This window comes from Dunckerocampus dactyliophorus, chromosome 7, assembly GCF_027744805.1.
Source record: "Dunckerocampus dactyliophorus isolate RoL2022-P2 chromosome 7, RoL_Ddac_1.1, whole genome shotgun sequence".
Lineage (NCBI taxonomy): Eukaryota > Metazoa > Chordata > Actinopteri > Syngnathiformes > Syngnathidae > Dunckerocampus > Dunckerocampus dactyliophorus.
The window spans coordinates 1,231,718-1,246,404 of record NC_072825.1 but is presented as its reverse complement, the minus strand read 5'-3'; the positions used below and the strand labels follow the sequence as shown (position 1 = coordinate 1,246,404).

The 14,687-nt window shown below is 42.3% G+C and overlaps 1 protein-coding gene across 2 annotated transcripts in view; it reads left to right on the top strand.

Moving 5' to 3' along the window:
• agmo (alkylglycerol monooxygenase) overlaps positions 1-14,687 on the top strand; it is a 62,892-nt gene that overhangs the window by 36,381 nt on the left and 11,824 nt on the right. For both annotated transcript variants that reach the window (XM_054783025.1, XM_054783026.1), the window contains exons 10-12: positions 2,463-2,579; positions 7,227-7,309; positions 10,173-10,278. In XM_054783025.1, the coding sequence (XP_054639000.1) occupies positions 2,463-2,579; positions 7,227-7,309; positions 10,173-10,278 (306 nt within the window). The remainder of the gene's footprint in view (positions 1-2,462; positions 2,580-7,226; positions 7,310-10,172; positions 10,279-14,687) is intronic.

Genomic DNA, 14,687 nt, shown 5'->3' with positions numbered 1-14,687 from the left:
TTTACTTACATCCTCCTGAAGACCCAACAGTGCAAAATGTAAATTCTTGCAATTTTTCAACTTGTCTTAAAATTTGGATCAGGAGTGCATTAATTGGTTTCCGTTAAAGCAATCAGTGTGAGCTTTTCCATTTTAGGAGTCAATAGAAATATGATAGAACGTAGTATAGTGTCGTGTAGCATCGCACCACTCTGTATAATACTGTATCTTATATAATGTAATGTAATGTAATATAAAAATACATTTTTCCCAATTTTGTGTCACCCACTGGCATGGTGTCATGACCTGCCACGCCAGGGATTGAATTCTTTTTATTTTATTTCTTTTTACAAGGGATTACCACATCAAATAAAAGCTGCAGAGCCTTTTGTAGCTGGAGCGCAATAAGTTCATTTTCACCGTCTTTAAAAGGACGTCTCTGGGATTAAAACCGCATGCAGCCGAGTGGAAAAGTGCACGTGCGTGTGTGGAAAGGCTCCAGTGGAACGACTCGGCGGTTAGCTTTGAAATAACGTTGATGGTGGCACATATTTAGTTCCCTCATGCGTGACACTTTAAAAAAACGTTTCTTTGCCCCCTTTTTTTTTTTTTTTTTTTTTTTTACAATGAAATTGGCCCCTTAGAGTCAGCGGGGCGGTTCCAAAAGTGGGGCGAGCCCTGCTGGAAACTAAACATCATGAAAGGTATCTCTAAAAGAGGATGGAGGACGCTGGCCTGATGTACCTGCAGCTGCTGCTTGGAGAAAACCCCCGAATGAACCAGCATCTGCGATTGGTCAGGTTATTTCAATCCCTAAAGACAATTTCCTGATTGTTTTTCATCGTATGGACAGAAACGGGACAGATGACTCAGCAAATTCTTACACATGGACTCACGTCTTCCAGTAAAAACGTCCACATGAGCTCATTTTCATCTCAGCAGAAACTCAAAGGTCAACTCCATTTGTCTCCCTCAATTTGTGATTTGTTTAGATTTGGGAAGGAAAAAACACACAAGTGTAAAAAGAAGTGAGTCAAAGCCAAACTGAGCATAATTCTTTGATGACAAAGTTTGCTGAGGTTTTTGTCCACACACTGATTCACATTTCAAAGATGTTTGCAACTTTAGCACTGTGGCACCGAATGTCTACGCCAGGGGTGTCCAAAGTGCGGCACGTCGGCCATAAATATAAGGAATAAAATATCAAATAAAAATATTAGGAGGAAAAAAGTTCCAGCAAGAAAATGTCTTCATTTTATGAGAATGTCGTTGGAATATCATGAGGAAAAATAACGTCATTTTAATAGCAAAAAGCTGAAATACAGTGTTCCCTCGCGACATCGGGGCTCACCTTTCACCGTTTTTTTTTTTTGTGTGTGCAATTTTAGTGCTTTTTTTTTTTACAGCATATGAACGCTGTTATAGGCCGAGCCTGGCCCTTTAAGAAGAATTTCATTGTGGGACACTGAGTGTTGTAGTTCTGTGCTTTAGCACAAGGCGGCGCTGTCTCTCTCTATTCTCCCTCTTCTGTCTGCTGTGCCCATTGTCTTCTGCGTCCTGATTGACTGTAGACCATCGCCAATCAATCTCCTTCCTGCCGTCTCGTGTTGTGGTCATGCCTAGCAAACCAGCTGGCCGTGTGAGCTGCTTGCTAGCCGCCAATGCTGTAAACAAAGAAGAAACAGAAGAAGCTAGCCGCGTGTGACTCTGAACACTGTATGGTTGCATGGTTGCAAGTTTTCTCCCGGACAAAACGAAAATGTTGACAAAACGTTTTGCACCCAAAAGGCTGAGGAAGCCATATGTTATTTTGGGAACCCATCGCCCCCGATAAACAAGGGAACACTGTGTTAAAGGAATTTTGAGTTATTTTTAAAAGTCAGAATATTCAAGATTCAAGATTCAAGAGAGTTTTATTGTCATGTGCACAGTAAAACAGCAGTTCTACCACGCAATGAAAATCTTATTCTGTTCATTCAGGTATACTCTCACCCCTAGTTTTCAAACATAAAGCTCCAAAAAAAAGCGAGGCATGTTGACATGTCATCTCTGTGACGCCCAGAATATTTTTCAAACGGCTGAGATAAGGGATCGCTTCACACGTGCGCTTTTCAGAAGATGGAAAGTTTTTATTTCGAGAATGTGCCGTGCGGGCGAGCGACATGGAAATCGAACTCAAACTTCAAACTGACTTGCGTTTGATTTCACACTGGATTTCCACACAAATCCCACAAGACTTAACATGGAAATGTGTCAAGTGTTGATTTGGGGCTCCAAAAGTACCGACTTTCTAAATAAATGAATGTATGGGAAACACTGTGTACGTTGTGTCGACTGTAGGAAGGACTGCCGCTGATAATGATTTAAATCCAGAAAACTGTGAAAGTGAGGCAGTGACTCAGTGCAGAAAAATAGTGCACATAAAGAGAAATGGAAAGTTCTTTGGGAATTGAAGGATGTTTTTTTAAATTTTCCATTGGCAGGTGACTGGAGAGGAAGTGCCTCATGATCCCAGCTGCTCGCTGCCCTTACAAGTTTATGTGGTGACACATTTCCTGCTGGTGCTGCATACTTACCACCATCTGTTTGAAAACCAAGCGGTACGTAGACGTCACTTTAGGACAGATGACAGCAAGACTAAAAGCATCTTTTGCTTCTTAAGCCTTTTTCAGTAAGTCCAAACTAACTGTACAGTTCTTGGACCGCAGTGAAGGTGTTTTAGCCAAATCTCTTGGACATGGAAGCGCAGTCATAAGATGTTTGTTTTGGTTTTTTAGCCATTCGGAAACCTAAAGATGGAATGACAGCATCCTTTATTGCTCATTGTGATGTCTCTGTTCCACAGTACAGTGGTAGAGTTGATAATACATTTTTCTTTTTAAAATAACTGCTGTTGCACTGATTGGCTTTCTCAGGAATGGAAATAAAAAAAAAACACATGAAAATAGAATAAAATTTCAATAAAGTAAAAATAAATACAATTCCCGTAAATTCTGGTGTATAAGCCGCTACATTTTTCTTAAACTTTGAACCCTGCGGCTTATACAGCAGTGCGGCTAAATTCTAACCTTGTGACATCTCCTTTGCTTCAGAACTACTAAGAATTGTTTAAGTCCTGTGCGGCTTGCGAGTCAGTGAGGAAACGGTAGCTCTTTCTTTGGCAGGAGCCAATCACGAGCTATCAGTGCACCCTTAACAAGCTTGTCAACCCACTGGAAATCACAGGAGGTCATTATATACATAGAACAGTATAACAATATAACAGTGGGACTCACAGTATCATCTTACAAAGAAAACTAAACTCATCACACAGCAACTTAACAATTCAAGGTTATACCTGAGAAATATACAAACATGTACCTATAAGAGTTTAAAATGGGGAAAAAAGTTTTCGCATGATACATTGCATCTGAGCAACGCATTCATTGGGGTGCAGCAATGACATCAGCCTCCCTCTGGGCTCCTCTGGTGCCCACTGGTGAACAGAGGCAGCATTGCAGCACCATCCATCCATTTTCTATGCTGCTTGTCCTCCAATTAAATGCTTTGCTCAGACGAAATGCATTATAGGAAAACTTTAAACATTTTTTTTACGTTAAACTTGTATTGGTACATGTTTGTAGGTATACCTTTTGAGTGTTAAGTTGCTGCGTGATGAGTTTAGTGTTCTTTGTAAGATGACACAGTGAGCCAGACTGTTATATTGTGTAATGACCTCCTGCGATTTCCAATGGGTTAACAAGCTCATTGGCTCTGGTCAAATAAAGAGCTGCCTGGTCCTCATGGACTATCTTGGTTAGCATCATTAATTTGTTCCAGAAGGTTCAGCTCTAACCAAAACAGACAATAACTGAATACATTTTTCCGATAAGGATTTATGTAAATCTAATTAATCTGTTTCAGGAAGTCAAAAACGTTAACACGAAAAATGTTTTTATAGTTTTATAATTGTAGTTTTACATGCAAAAACAAATCCAAATGCATATAAATACATATAAATGATGAACGAAAGGGATAAATGAACATTAAAGGTTACTTTTGCTGTCATTGAAGACGTCATTCGTCATGTGAGTGTTCCCAAAGACACGATGTGGCAGCGAGACACCACGCGGACACCAACTTCCTGTTTTGCTATGAGTTATTTTGTGAATTCAATAGTGTTTCTCACCTCAATAACCCAAAATGGAACCAAAGAAAGTTTTAAGTGCCGGCAAAGGAGGTGAGAAGCACTATTGAACTGAATTGAATTCAAGAAACAACTGAGGACAAAAAGAGAGGATGGTGTCCATCAAGAATACAATGAAGGTAAAACAAACCTTGTGTTCATTCATCCCTTTCATTTGACAATTATATGCATTTAGAATTGTTTTATTTATTGTGTTTTTGTGTTAAGATTCTTGACAGTGAGGACATCATGGACTACATAGCTGACTTCAGGTTCCGGTTGCAATTTTGTTAGCAAGCTGGCTTCTCTGTTAGAAGCTAAGGATGTTTTATGATAAAAATACATGAAGAACATAGTTGGACTGACGCATTGTATTAATTACACGATAAGATGGGGGAAAAATGTATGGAAACTGAGGCAAAATTTTGACGTTAACTGAAAAACACGGTAACCGGGCCGACACTAAACAAGTTTGCACTGTAAATATACTGTATAAAATAAGATATTTACAGTCAAATTCAACAACAAAATGAATGCAAAAACAAAGAGCAGAGGCTGGGATGCCATACAAAAGACTAATTGTGTTTTGACCCTTTTGGACTTCTAAATAATCTCCACACTTGTTTTTTAAAAAAAAGGAAAGCAGTAACATTTTTGTCACCTAAAATGCAGTTTCCATGTGGTATTTTTAAATACCTGTGACTGTGATTGACCACATGGCCTGCAAGTAAACCTGAAGATCTTGTCTCCAATGACAAGACTGGGCCAGGAGCCTAACGTGATGGCCCAGCACTCTTAATTGAAGGCTGTCTCTCTGCCAGCGTGATTTAACTAACGACACAGTTTGTTGTGGCTGCTCCGTGCTGGAGCCAAGTCCTTTACTTAGCCACGTGTTACAAAAAAAAAAAAAAAGAAAATCTCCGTCTCGCATCATGACAGGATGACTGATCAGCGTTCCCCTTTGGAGGAACCTTTGTCTATTATTTTCCACTTGACAAGCCAAAAGACCCCCTTCCTCCTCCATCAGAAAAAATAAAGAATCGGGTCTCCTCTGCAGTTATCTTTGGAAGGCTTTTTCCCCCTCAGGCATAGTTTTGGTTAGCCAAGAAGTGCCGTCACGCCCAAACTCCTTCAAACTCCCAAATAAAATGTCCCGTCTTTTTGTGCTCCTCCGTGGTGCTCCCTAAGTTGTGGTCAAACACACACACACACACACACACACACACACACACACACCTCCAGGGCTGAGAGGGCTGCAAATGAAACACCAGCTGGTGGTCCAGCAGTGAACACAAACGCCTTAATTGTCGACTCGACCATTTCCCAACCAAAATAGCCTTCAGGATGCAGCAATCAGGACTCGAAGGGAAAATAACAAAGTGAGCGCCCTCACCCTACTATAAATCATGTCGCTGTTTTTATTTATGTACTGTACGCATGTGCGCCAGCTAGTGTGACAGTTGATCACATGGCGCAACGCAATGTTGCGTAAGGGGTCCTTGATGACATCATGACTGTAAATGACATTTTTGGCGCCCCCTGTGGGCTGTGATCAAAATGCTTTGAAATCCATGCCGGCGTACATGGAATACAGATATCCGCAAAGTATTACAATCATTAGACCAGGGGTGTTCAGTATTTTCCAGCGAGGCCTGCATAGTGAAAAATGAAAGGATGTAGAAGAAAAAAACTGAAAAATCCTATTATTAGTATCACTTTTGCTGTTGTTTTTCTTTCAATTTTCCAAATATTTCAACTTCCTTTAAAATACCCTGCATCATTTTCAGAATATTCTGACTTTATTCCCACAATATTTTGACTTTATTTTCATAATATTATAACAGTTTCCACAACCTGATTTTCCCCAAAATTTGAACTTATATTTTGTTGTTGTTCTTTCTCATAATGTTGCACCTTTTACAAAAAAATAGTTTCCGCACTGGCCATGGCACAGATACAGCATTGTCTGATGGCATCAGATACCGGTTCCACATCTCCACAATGTCACCTGTGGTGTCCCTCAGGGCTCAGTGCTGGGTCCCACCCGCTTCCCCTCTATGGGCTCCCCCTTGGCAGTCTCATCAGCAGGCACGGGCTAGCCTACCACTGCTATGACAATTTTGCGAGAGTAAGTCAAAATATTACGGGAAAAAAGTCTTCTAATGAGGAAAAAAAGTCACAATTTTGCGAGAATAAACTCGTACTTTTAAGAGGAAAAATAATATCATTTTATTAGCATAGAGTTGAAATATGAAAGAAAAAATGCTTTAGAAAAAAGTCATAATATTATGAGAACCAAACAATACAAAATACAATACAATACAATACAAAATAAAGTTGTAATTTTTGGAAAATTTTGTTGGGGAAAAAGTTGTAATATTATAGGAATAAAGTCAAAATAAGTCAGAATAAGTCAGAATAAGTTCGTATCTCCGAGTGTTCGCACGTCGGATGTTCGTTAGTAGGGCTTAGTAGGACTTAGTGTATATACAACCGCTTAGCATATCTTTACTAAATATCCAAGTAGCAAAGTTGCATCCTTTCATTTTTCACGATGTGGCCCTCACTGAAAAAGCTTGGACGCCCCTGCTTTATTATTTTGCGTTTGTGGCATTCAGCAGCTCGTGAGGCGGTCTCGGGAGAGAAGCCAAACGTAAGCGGCACATCACGTTCTGTCCTCGCCACATTTGCATCCGTCTGAGCATCAGGGGGCTCCGAAAAGGTCGGTCTGAATCGCCTGGGATCCCGACAGCGGTGTTGGCAGGTTTGAGGGCTGCGGGGATTCAAACCTCACTGTAAAGCGGTCAAGTCCCTCGTGTAGAACCATCAAGATCCATTTGAGGCCTGTCTGTGTACAACAAAAAATTGAATAAAAGTGAACTTCATTTGCCGTCGGATCCCGGGATTTGCCAGCAACTGACAGTATGCTGAAGGTCAGGCGTGTTTGGCTTGGCTCTGGCAAATAAACAGTAGGACAGACTCACACTTGGAGCACCGCTCTCCCCAAGCGGCCATGATGCTGATTAAGGTTTACATTCTAATGTCTTTTTCTCTGAAATTGCATCCCTCATTTTCATCCTAGATACTAACACAGTTCAGCATCCTGGGGGTGATCGGCTATATCCTGCTGACGCTCACCTCCATTGGTTTCATCATGGACCAGAGGTAAGGAACGCGTTTTTGCTTTTCAAGCATTCCTTCATCCAGGGCATGGGGTGTCAGGGGTGTCCAAAGTGCATTTTGGACCAGCAGATTGTTTTTCATATTAGCCTGCGACATATTCTGAAGTGAAATGAAGGCACTATGAACAGTGCTGTAATGATGTGCCAAGCCACTGAAGTTCCTCTCCCATATGGTACGGAGTACAATTCAGACTGGTATCGGCGATACTGATCTGATACCGGTACTTTGTATAACTACACCCAATGTGTCTGGAAATTTGTGAATTGACATCATAGCATCAAGAAATCAATACATCAAATATTTACTGTGGTGTGAAAAAGTGTTTGCCCCCTTCCTGATTTCTTTTTTTTTTGCATGTCTGTCACCCTTAAATGTTTCAGATCAGCAAACAAATTTAAGTATTAGTCAATGACAACACGACTCAACACAAAATGCAGTTCCGGAAAAAAAACAAAACAAACCTACATGTCCCTGTGTTAAAAAATAACACTGAGATGAATTGAGATCTATCAGTCTGGAAAAGGTTATAAAGCCATTTCTAAAGCTTTGGGACTCCAGTCAACCACAGTGAGAGCCATTATCCACAAACGGACAAAACATGGAACAGTGGGAAACCTTCCCAGGAGTGGCTGGTCAAAATCACCCCAAAAGCGCAGCAACGACTCATCCAAGAGGTCACAAAAGACCCCACAACAACATCCAAAGAAGTGCAGGCCTCACTTGCCTCAGTTAAGGTCAGTGTTCATGACTCCACCATAAGAAAGACACTGGGCAAAAGTGGCCTGCATGGCAGAGTTCCAAGACCAAAACCACTGCTGAACAAAAACAACATTAAGGCCCCTCTCAGTTTTGGCTAAAAAACATCAAGAAAAAAAAACAAAAACAAAAGACCTCTGGGAAAATACTCTGTGGTCTGACGAGACAAAAGTTGAACTTTTTGGAAAGTGTGTGTCCCATTACATCTGGTGTAAAAGTAACACCACATTTCAGAAAAAGAACATCACAGCGACTGTAAAATATGGTGGTGGTAGTGTGATGGTCTGGGGCTGTTTTGCTGCTTCAGGATCTGGAAGACTTGCTGTGATAAACGGAACCATGAATTCTGCTGTTTACCAAAAAATCCTGAAGGAGAATGTCCGGCCATCTGTTGGTGACCTCCAGCTGAAAGCAACTTGGGTTCTGCAGCAGGACAATGATCCAAAACACACCAGCAAGTCCACCTCTGGATGGCTGAAGACTTTGGAGTGGCCTAGTCCAAGTCCTGACCTGAATCCTATTGACATGACCTTAGCGTCCCTGGAACGGTGAAAAAAATTCATCACCACTCGCAACCGCGCACCACCGTTTAACAGACGTTGGCCCCCGTTAAGACAACGCCGTAAACGCTCGGCCACCGCTGTTGGTCCCTCCTACCGCTCCGAAAGTTTTGAGCTGCACAAAATATTGCCAGTGGTGAGGAGCGGGGAATTTTCCGCTACGGCAAAGTTCATCACCGCTCCAACAACGCCCAATCAAAGTTTGACGCGAGACGCAAGTTTGTGGACACTTGGGTCCGCTACGCCAACGCAGAAATCTTGAACGCTGGACCACTGCTGCTTCGCCAGCTTTGCCCGGGCGGTGATTAAACGTTGCACAAACTTAGTTGGAGCGGCTGTAATACAGGATTGCTGGAACGGTGTCAGGCGTTGAAACAGCGATGAAGCAGCGATCCATTGTGGTGATGAACTTTGGTTTGGCGTTGGCATGGAGGTGTCGGAGGGGGACCAGAATTTGGCTATAAATATGGGGATAAATGGACCAGGAGCCTATTTGGAATAACCGTTGAGTGCAGACCTCAGTTATATCGAATTTGCTCTACCATGGATATGACAAGCTGATGGTGGAGCTGTGGAATAAGCCTTCCAGCACTTCATGAGTGTAGCGTTTGCAGACACATTATATTTATACTGCTACATGTTGACCAGTAGAGGGCACTGTGGGACTGTGAATGGGACCAACAGTTGTGTGAGTGTGGAGCTGTACTGTATGACGCATGCGAGCAGACCTGGCGATTAAAGTCATAAATGACTAGTAGGCTTGTTTATTCGACACCACCCACAGAACAATGAGGATGCCACCAGCCCGCATGCGCAGAACGCTGCTCTATCAACACTCGTGTCACCGCTAAACCAACGTTCGCTACCGTTAAACCAACACTAAAGTAACAGCAGCTTCAGCGGTGCACCTCTAGGACAACACCCGTTTTCTTTTTTTTCCCATTTTGTGCGCGGTTATGAGCGGTGATGATTTTTTTCACCGCTCCAGGGACGCTACAGCAAAGTTTGGGCGGCGTGACCGGGGCTAAAGGCGCTTCATGCTGGAAAAGCCTCCAATGTGACTGAATGACAACAATTCTGCAAAATTCCTCCCCAGCGCTGGAAGAGACTCATTGCAAGTTATCACAAACGCTTGATTGCAGTTGTTGCTGCTAAGGGGGGGGGGGGGGGGGGGGGGGGGGGGGCAACCAGTTATTAGCTTTAGGGGGCAAACACTTATTCACACAGGGACATGTAGCTTTGGATCTTTTTTCTCCCTTCATAATAAAAAGTTTCATTTAAAAACTGCATTTTGTATTCGGTTGTGTTGTCGTTGACTATTTCAATTTGCTTTATGACGCTAAGCTAAGATGTGGATATTTTGTTGAGTTAGCGTTGATGTAATTACCCCCGTTGAGGCGAACAAACCTCCAATTGGTTTGGATTTCACCACAATTCTCCCCTAGGAAATCATGGAAAAAGTCACTTTGGTCGTATGCTCATGCGCTCTTCTCTGATCGTTGCCGTCGTTGTCATGTTTTGGTGTTCAGGCCGTCGGCGTCCATGTTGGAGATGCTGCGCTGTGCTGCCATGGTGACGATGTTGCGCTACAATCACTTGAAGCTCCCCTATTCTTCCCTGGCGATGCCCACGCAGGTAAGACCACACCTGCATTTTACAGTTTTGCATTTCATCTTCAGTGAATTAGCTGGTCATTAAAAATATTGGTGTTGTATTTATCAACAGTTCAAATATGATATATTATTATATGAATGATATATATGTTATATATTAATATAAAAAAGCCGTGTATATTCTTACAGTATATTGTAAATGTGCATCATGCGTAATGACACTAGTTCTCACTAATGGTAGGACAGTTCATCAGCAGATACACATAGAACACGGGTGTCAAATAAATAGTAATACAATTCATCATAATAATATCATACTAAAATGTAAATATATATTTAAAATATGCTTTACAAATATATCGATTTTTTTGAAAATTGCAAACAAAACTATTTTTGGCAACATTTAAAAATATGCTACTTTTGTCTACAAATCATGTTTGTGTTTCCTGAAGCTTTGTTTGCATTTGCTGAATTTCTTTAAGTTTTGTTTGTGTTTCCTCAAGTTTTGTTTGCGGTTCCTGAAGTTTTGTTTGTTGTTCCTGAAGCTATGACTGCCTTTCCTGAAGCTTTGATTGCGTTTCCTGAAATTCTGTGTGCGTTTCCTGAAGTTTTGTTTGCTTTTCTTAAAGCTTTGTCTGTGTTTCCTGAGTCTTTATTGGATTTTCCTGAAGTTTTGTTTGCGGTTCCTGAGGCTTTGGCTGTCTTTCCTGAAGCTTGGATTGTGTTTCCTGAAGCTTTGTTTGCTTTTCTTAAAGTTCTGTTTGCATTTCCTGAAACTTTGTTTGTGTTTCTAAAGCTTTGTTTGCGTTTTCTGAATCTTTATTTGCTTTTCCTGAAGTTTTGTTTGTGTTTCCAGAAGCTTTGACTGCCTTTCCTGAAGCTTTGATTCCGCTTCCTAAAATTTGTGTGCGTTTCCTGAAGTTTTGTTTGCTTTTCTTAAAACTTTGTTTGAGTTTCTTAAAGTTTTGGTTGCGTTTTAACTTCAGTCTTGTGGGTGGGGCCTCCTCTGCCAGAAGCCTTTGGATTTGTTGGATTGGATTGACTTTACTTCCTGTGGGAACAATTGCCTCGGTTTTCCTAAGTTTTTCATTTTAGTCAACCTTTTGGAACAAATGAATGACAAAAAGCAAGTTTCCACCGTATGCATTGATAAAACATGCGTATTTGCGTGGACATGGCTCAGTTTGAGGTACGATTTTGAGCTGTGGTGTTCATTAAAAGACTTCAAAAAGTGAAAATGAAAACAAAGTATTGTACGTGAAGTGAGTTCGGGGTTGTCTTTGTGATTCTCGTGACATTCTTCTTCGCCTGTGTGCGCTGTGTGGTCTGTTTTGTGTGCAAGCGGGGGCGCTAAGTCCAGCCCGCGGCCTTATGATCTATGAGTCCAGATGCGTCGGCCAATTGACCATAAAATTGGCGAGCCTTTCTGGCTCAGGCAAGCTCGACTGTAGATGGCGGCCTGACCCCTCATTATTTAGCACCACCTCCCTCTCTCTCCCTCCCCTTCGCCCAGCCCACCGCTCGCCATCCCAGCATGGGCGAACCGGGGCGACGCTTCTGGAAGCAATTAGTGCCGTCTGCCGCTAACTAGAGCTGGCTGATGAGATTTGCACGTGAGCGCTGAGTCGCCGCTTTTATTGTCCTCTGACTCCACATCTGTGCCGCTCAGGTGTTGCAAAGACAATTCAAGTCCATTTGGTTCCCGCTCTGCATTAAAAATGAGATGAATTCTAACTTCTTTGCCCCTAAAAGCATGCGGAGAGGGAGCCAGAAGTTTAGAACTTGATTTATGCCGCACACGCTGCTCAGCTGTCACTGTTAAGCCACTCATTAGACGTCCCGCTCGCAGGTGGCGCGCGTTGGACTTGAAATGGTTCCTGACATGTTGGTGCCCTTTACGTGAAAAAAGCACCCCCAACTTTTAACGACGAGCGCCTCTGACGTGTGAGCTGAACAGGCCAGTTTTGAAGTCGGGCCAGTCAATTAAAAGTTGTAGGCGGGGTGTGGGGGGGAATTCATATTTAATTGTATTCAGGCGGCTGCGATCGTACGGTTGCACAAAGCCAACGAAGCAGTGTTGCGTTTTTGCGGTCCTTGAAAGCTGTCGGTGTGATGTATGGCACCCTTAAAGCTCTCACTGGTATTTATGGCGGCTCTGGAGAGTTCCCCCGTAAAGCTTGCAGGCTTGACCTGTAAACCGCCGCTGCCTCTCGCTTCCCGACGCCCACTCGCCTGCCCAGAAAGCCACGTCTGTGGGGATCACACCGAGGCCTCCAGACGGGAGGCTGGTAACCGTCTGTGTGGAACCGTGGAGGGGCGGGTGGTTGTGAGGTTGTGTAGCTGTCCGTTCCAGTGGGCGCGCGGACGTATGAGCATCTGCATGTGCTCACGGGATTGTTTTGTAGCAACATGGACTCTTGGTAACAAAGAAGAATAAAAGCTTAAGCTGGCACTTCCCAGCATTGTCGTGTCGTGTAGCGTGTCGCCATTCCCGCACCGAGCGCCATCGCTTGTGGCCCTGATCATCTAATCCCCGTCATCACTGTGGTCAATGAAGATGTTCCGTCTAGGGCTGCAACTAACCATCATGTTCTTAGTCCAGGTGTGTCCAAACCTTTCCTGCGAGGGCCACATAGTGAAAAATGAAAGGATGCAAGGGCCACTTGTAAATATGCTAAGAAGTTATACTGGACATCAAGAAAAAAAGCTTATGAGGAAGGTGATACAGCGTATTATTAGTATCACCTTTGTTCTTTTTTCCCATTTTTGCAGCTTTTTTTTGTTTTCTTGTTCAAATGTATTTTTAGAATGCTCTGCGGGCCAATAAAAAACAGCCGGAGGGCCCAAATGATTCCCGGGCTGCACTTTGGACACCCTTGTCCTTCGTCGATTCATCTGAAGCTTGTTGTTTCGATTGATCGGGTAATCGGTTAGGCCCTAAATGGAGCAAATCAATATGAAGCAAACACAAACAGTTACTGGTTTGGTCTGCATCATATCCGAAAAGAGATGAACGTGCCCATCAATTCCAATATCTGGTTGTGCCTAATACACAAAGATAATAGGTCTAAATAAATGAAAGCAACTTAAACATTATTCACATTTGAGATGCTGAAATCATTTTTAAATAAAAAAAACAATGAATCAAACACCAAAATAGTTGTGGATTAATTGGATAATCGATTAATCATCGATTGGTCCATTAATTGTTGCAACTCTAGTTACGTCCCGGTGGTACTTTGGGACTAACGAAGTGCCAGTTCAGGCACTGGCAGGCTAAAAAAACAAAACAAAAAAACAATCGCCACAAAACTGGGGAGGAGAAAAACATATACAGTAGAAATAAAAAAATGAGTTAATAAATGATGGCTGTTTCCTGGTTGACTATGGCTCATTGTTAGCCCAAAAGTAATGAAAGGCAAGTCATACGTAGCATGCCGGTCACTAGGCAACAGGAATGACATAAAACATTATGAAACATCACATTCCATCACACTGTATGGGGTCATGAAGTTAGCCGTGGCATGTCCGACATGATAGATTGGGGAAAAAAAGTTCTCCTCCCATTGTGTGTGGAAGTGGTACTTTTTTGGCTTCTTACTTTGTCCTTCTAAAAATAATAAAATTGCAGACTAACTACTTAGCTCGGTAGCATGCTATGCTGAAAGCATTAGCAATGTGGTGTAAACAAAGAATAATAGGAGGGTAAAGGTGACTATAGGGGTGTTATTTCGTGTCTAGAGGGCTCTAATAATGGTAAAAACCATATTTAGAAAGTCCTAAACAGGTTTTCTATTTTCTAACTACAAAAGTATTCCATGTTTTAATATGGAATCCTACTTTGTGGAAATTCACTTATTGGGGTTGGATCTGGAACAAATTAACCTCGATAAGTGAGGGACGACTGTGCAACAAAACACTCACCAGCCTTCGCTCAAAACACCAAGCAAAACACGAAGTGAATTTAATCGAGTTTCTCATCTTCTGCATCAAAGTTTTTGGCACTTGCCACTTTCTTTGGCCCCATGGTGGCTTATTTTGCAGCCATGCTCAATTAGCAAAAGCACAGACCTGTCTGTAGGACTTTTTGCCTAACACTCAGAAATTCACAGTGCGCTTGAACGTCCCATCAGCGCGAGGCGAAGAGTGCTTATTAGCACCAACGTGTGGATGCTTTGTTGTTTGGGCACTGGATTGGTCGTTCACACTGTTGGGCCATTCCATATCCGAGACAGCGTACGAAAAGTGATACAATAACCACATCCTATGAAACCAGGGAGCATGAACATCGAGGAATGGCTGTATTTGATCCTCTTAGTGATATGCAGCGTATTAAATAAATACATCTACAAACAGAAGGGAAGTAAAAACCCGCCCCTGCGAATAAAAATGCATCTTCTCAAAAAAAAAAAAAGAAAGAAAGAAAAGGCG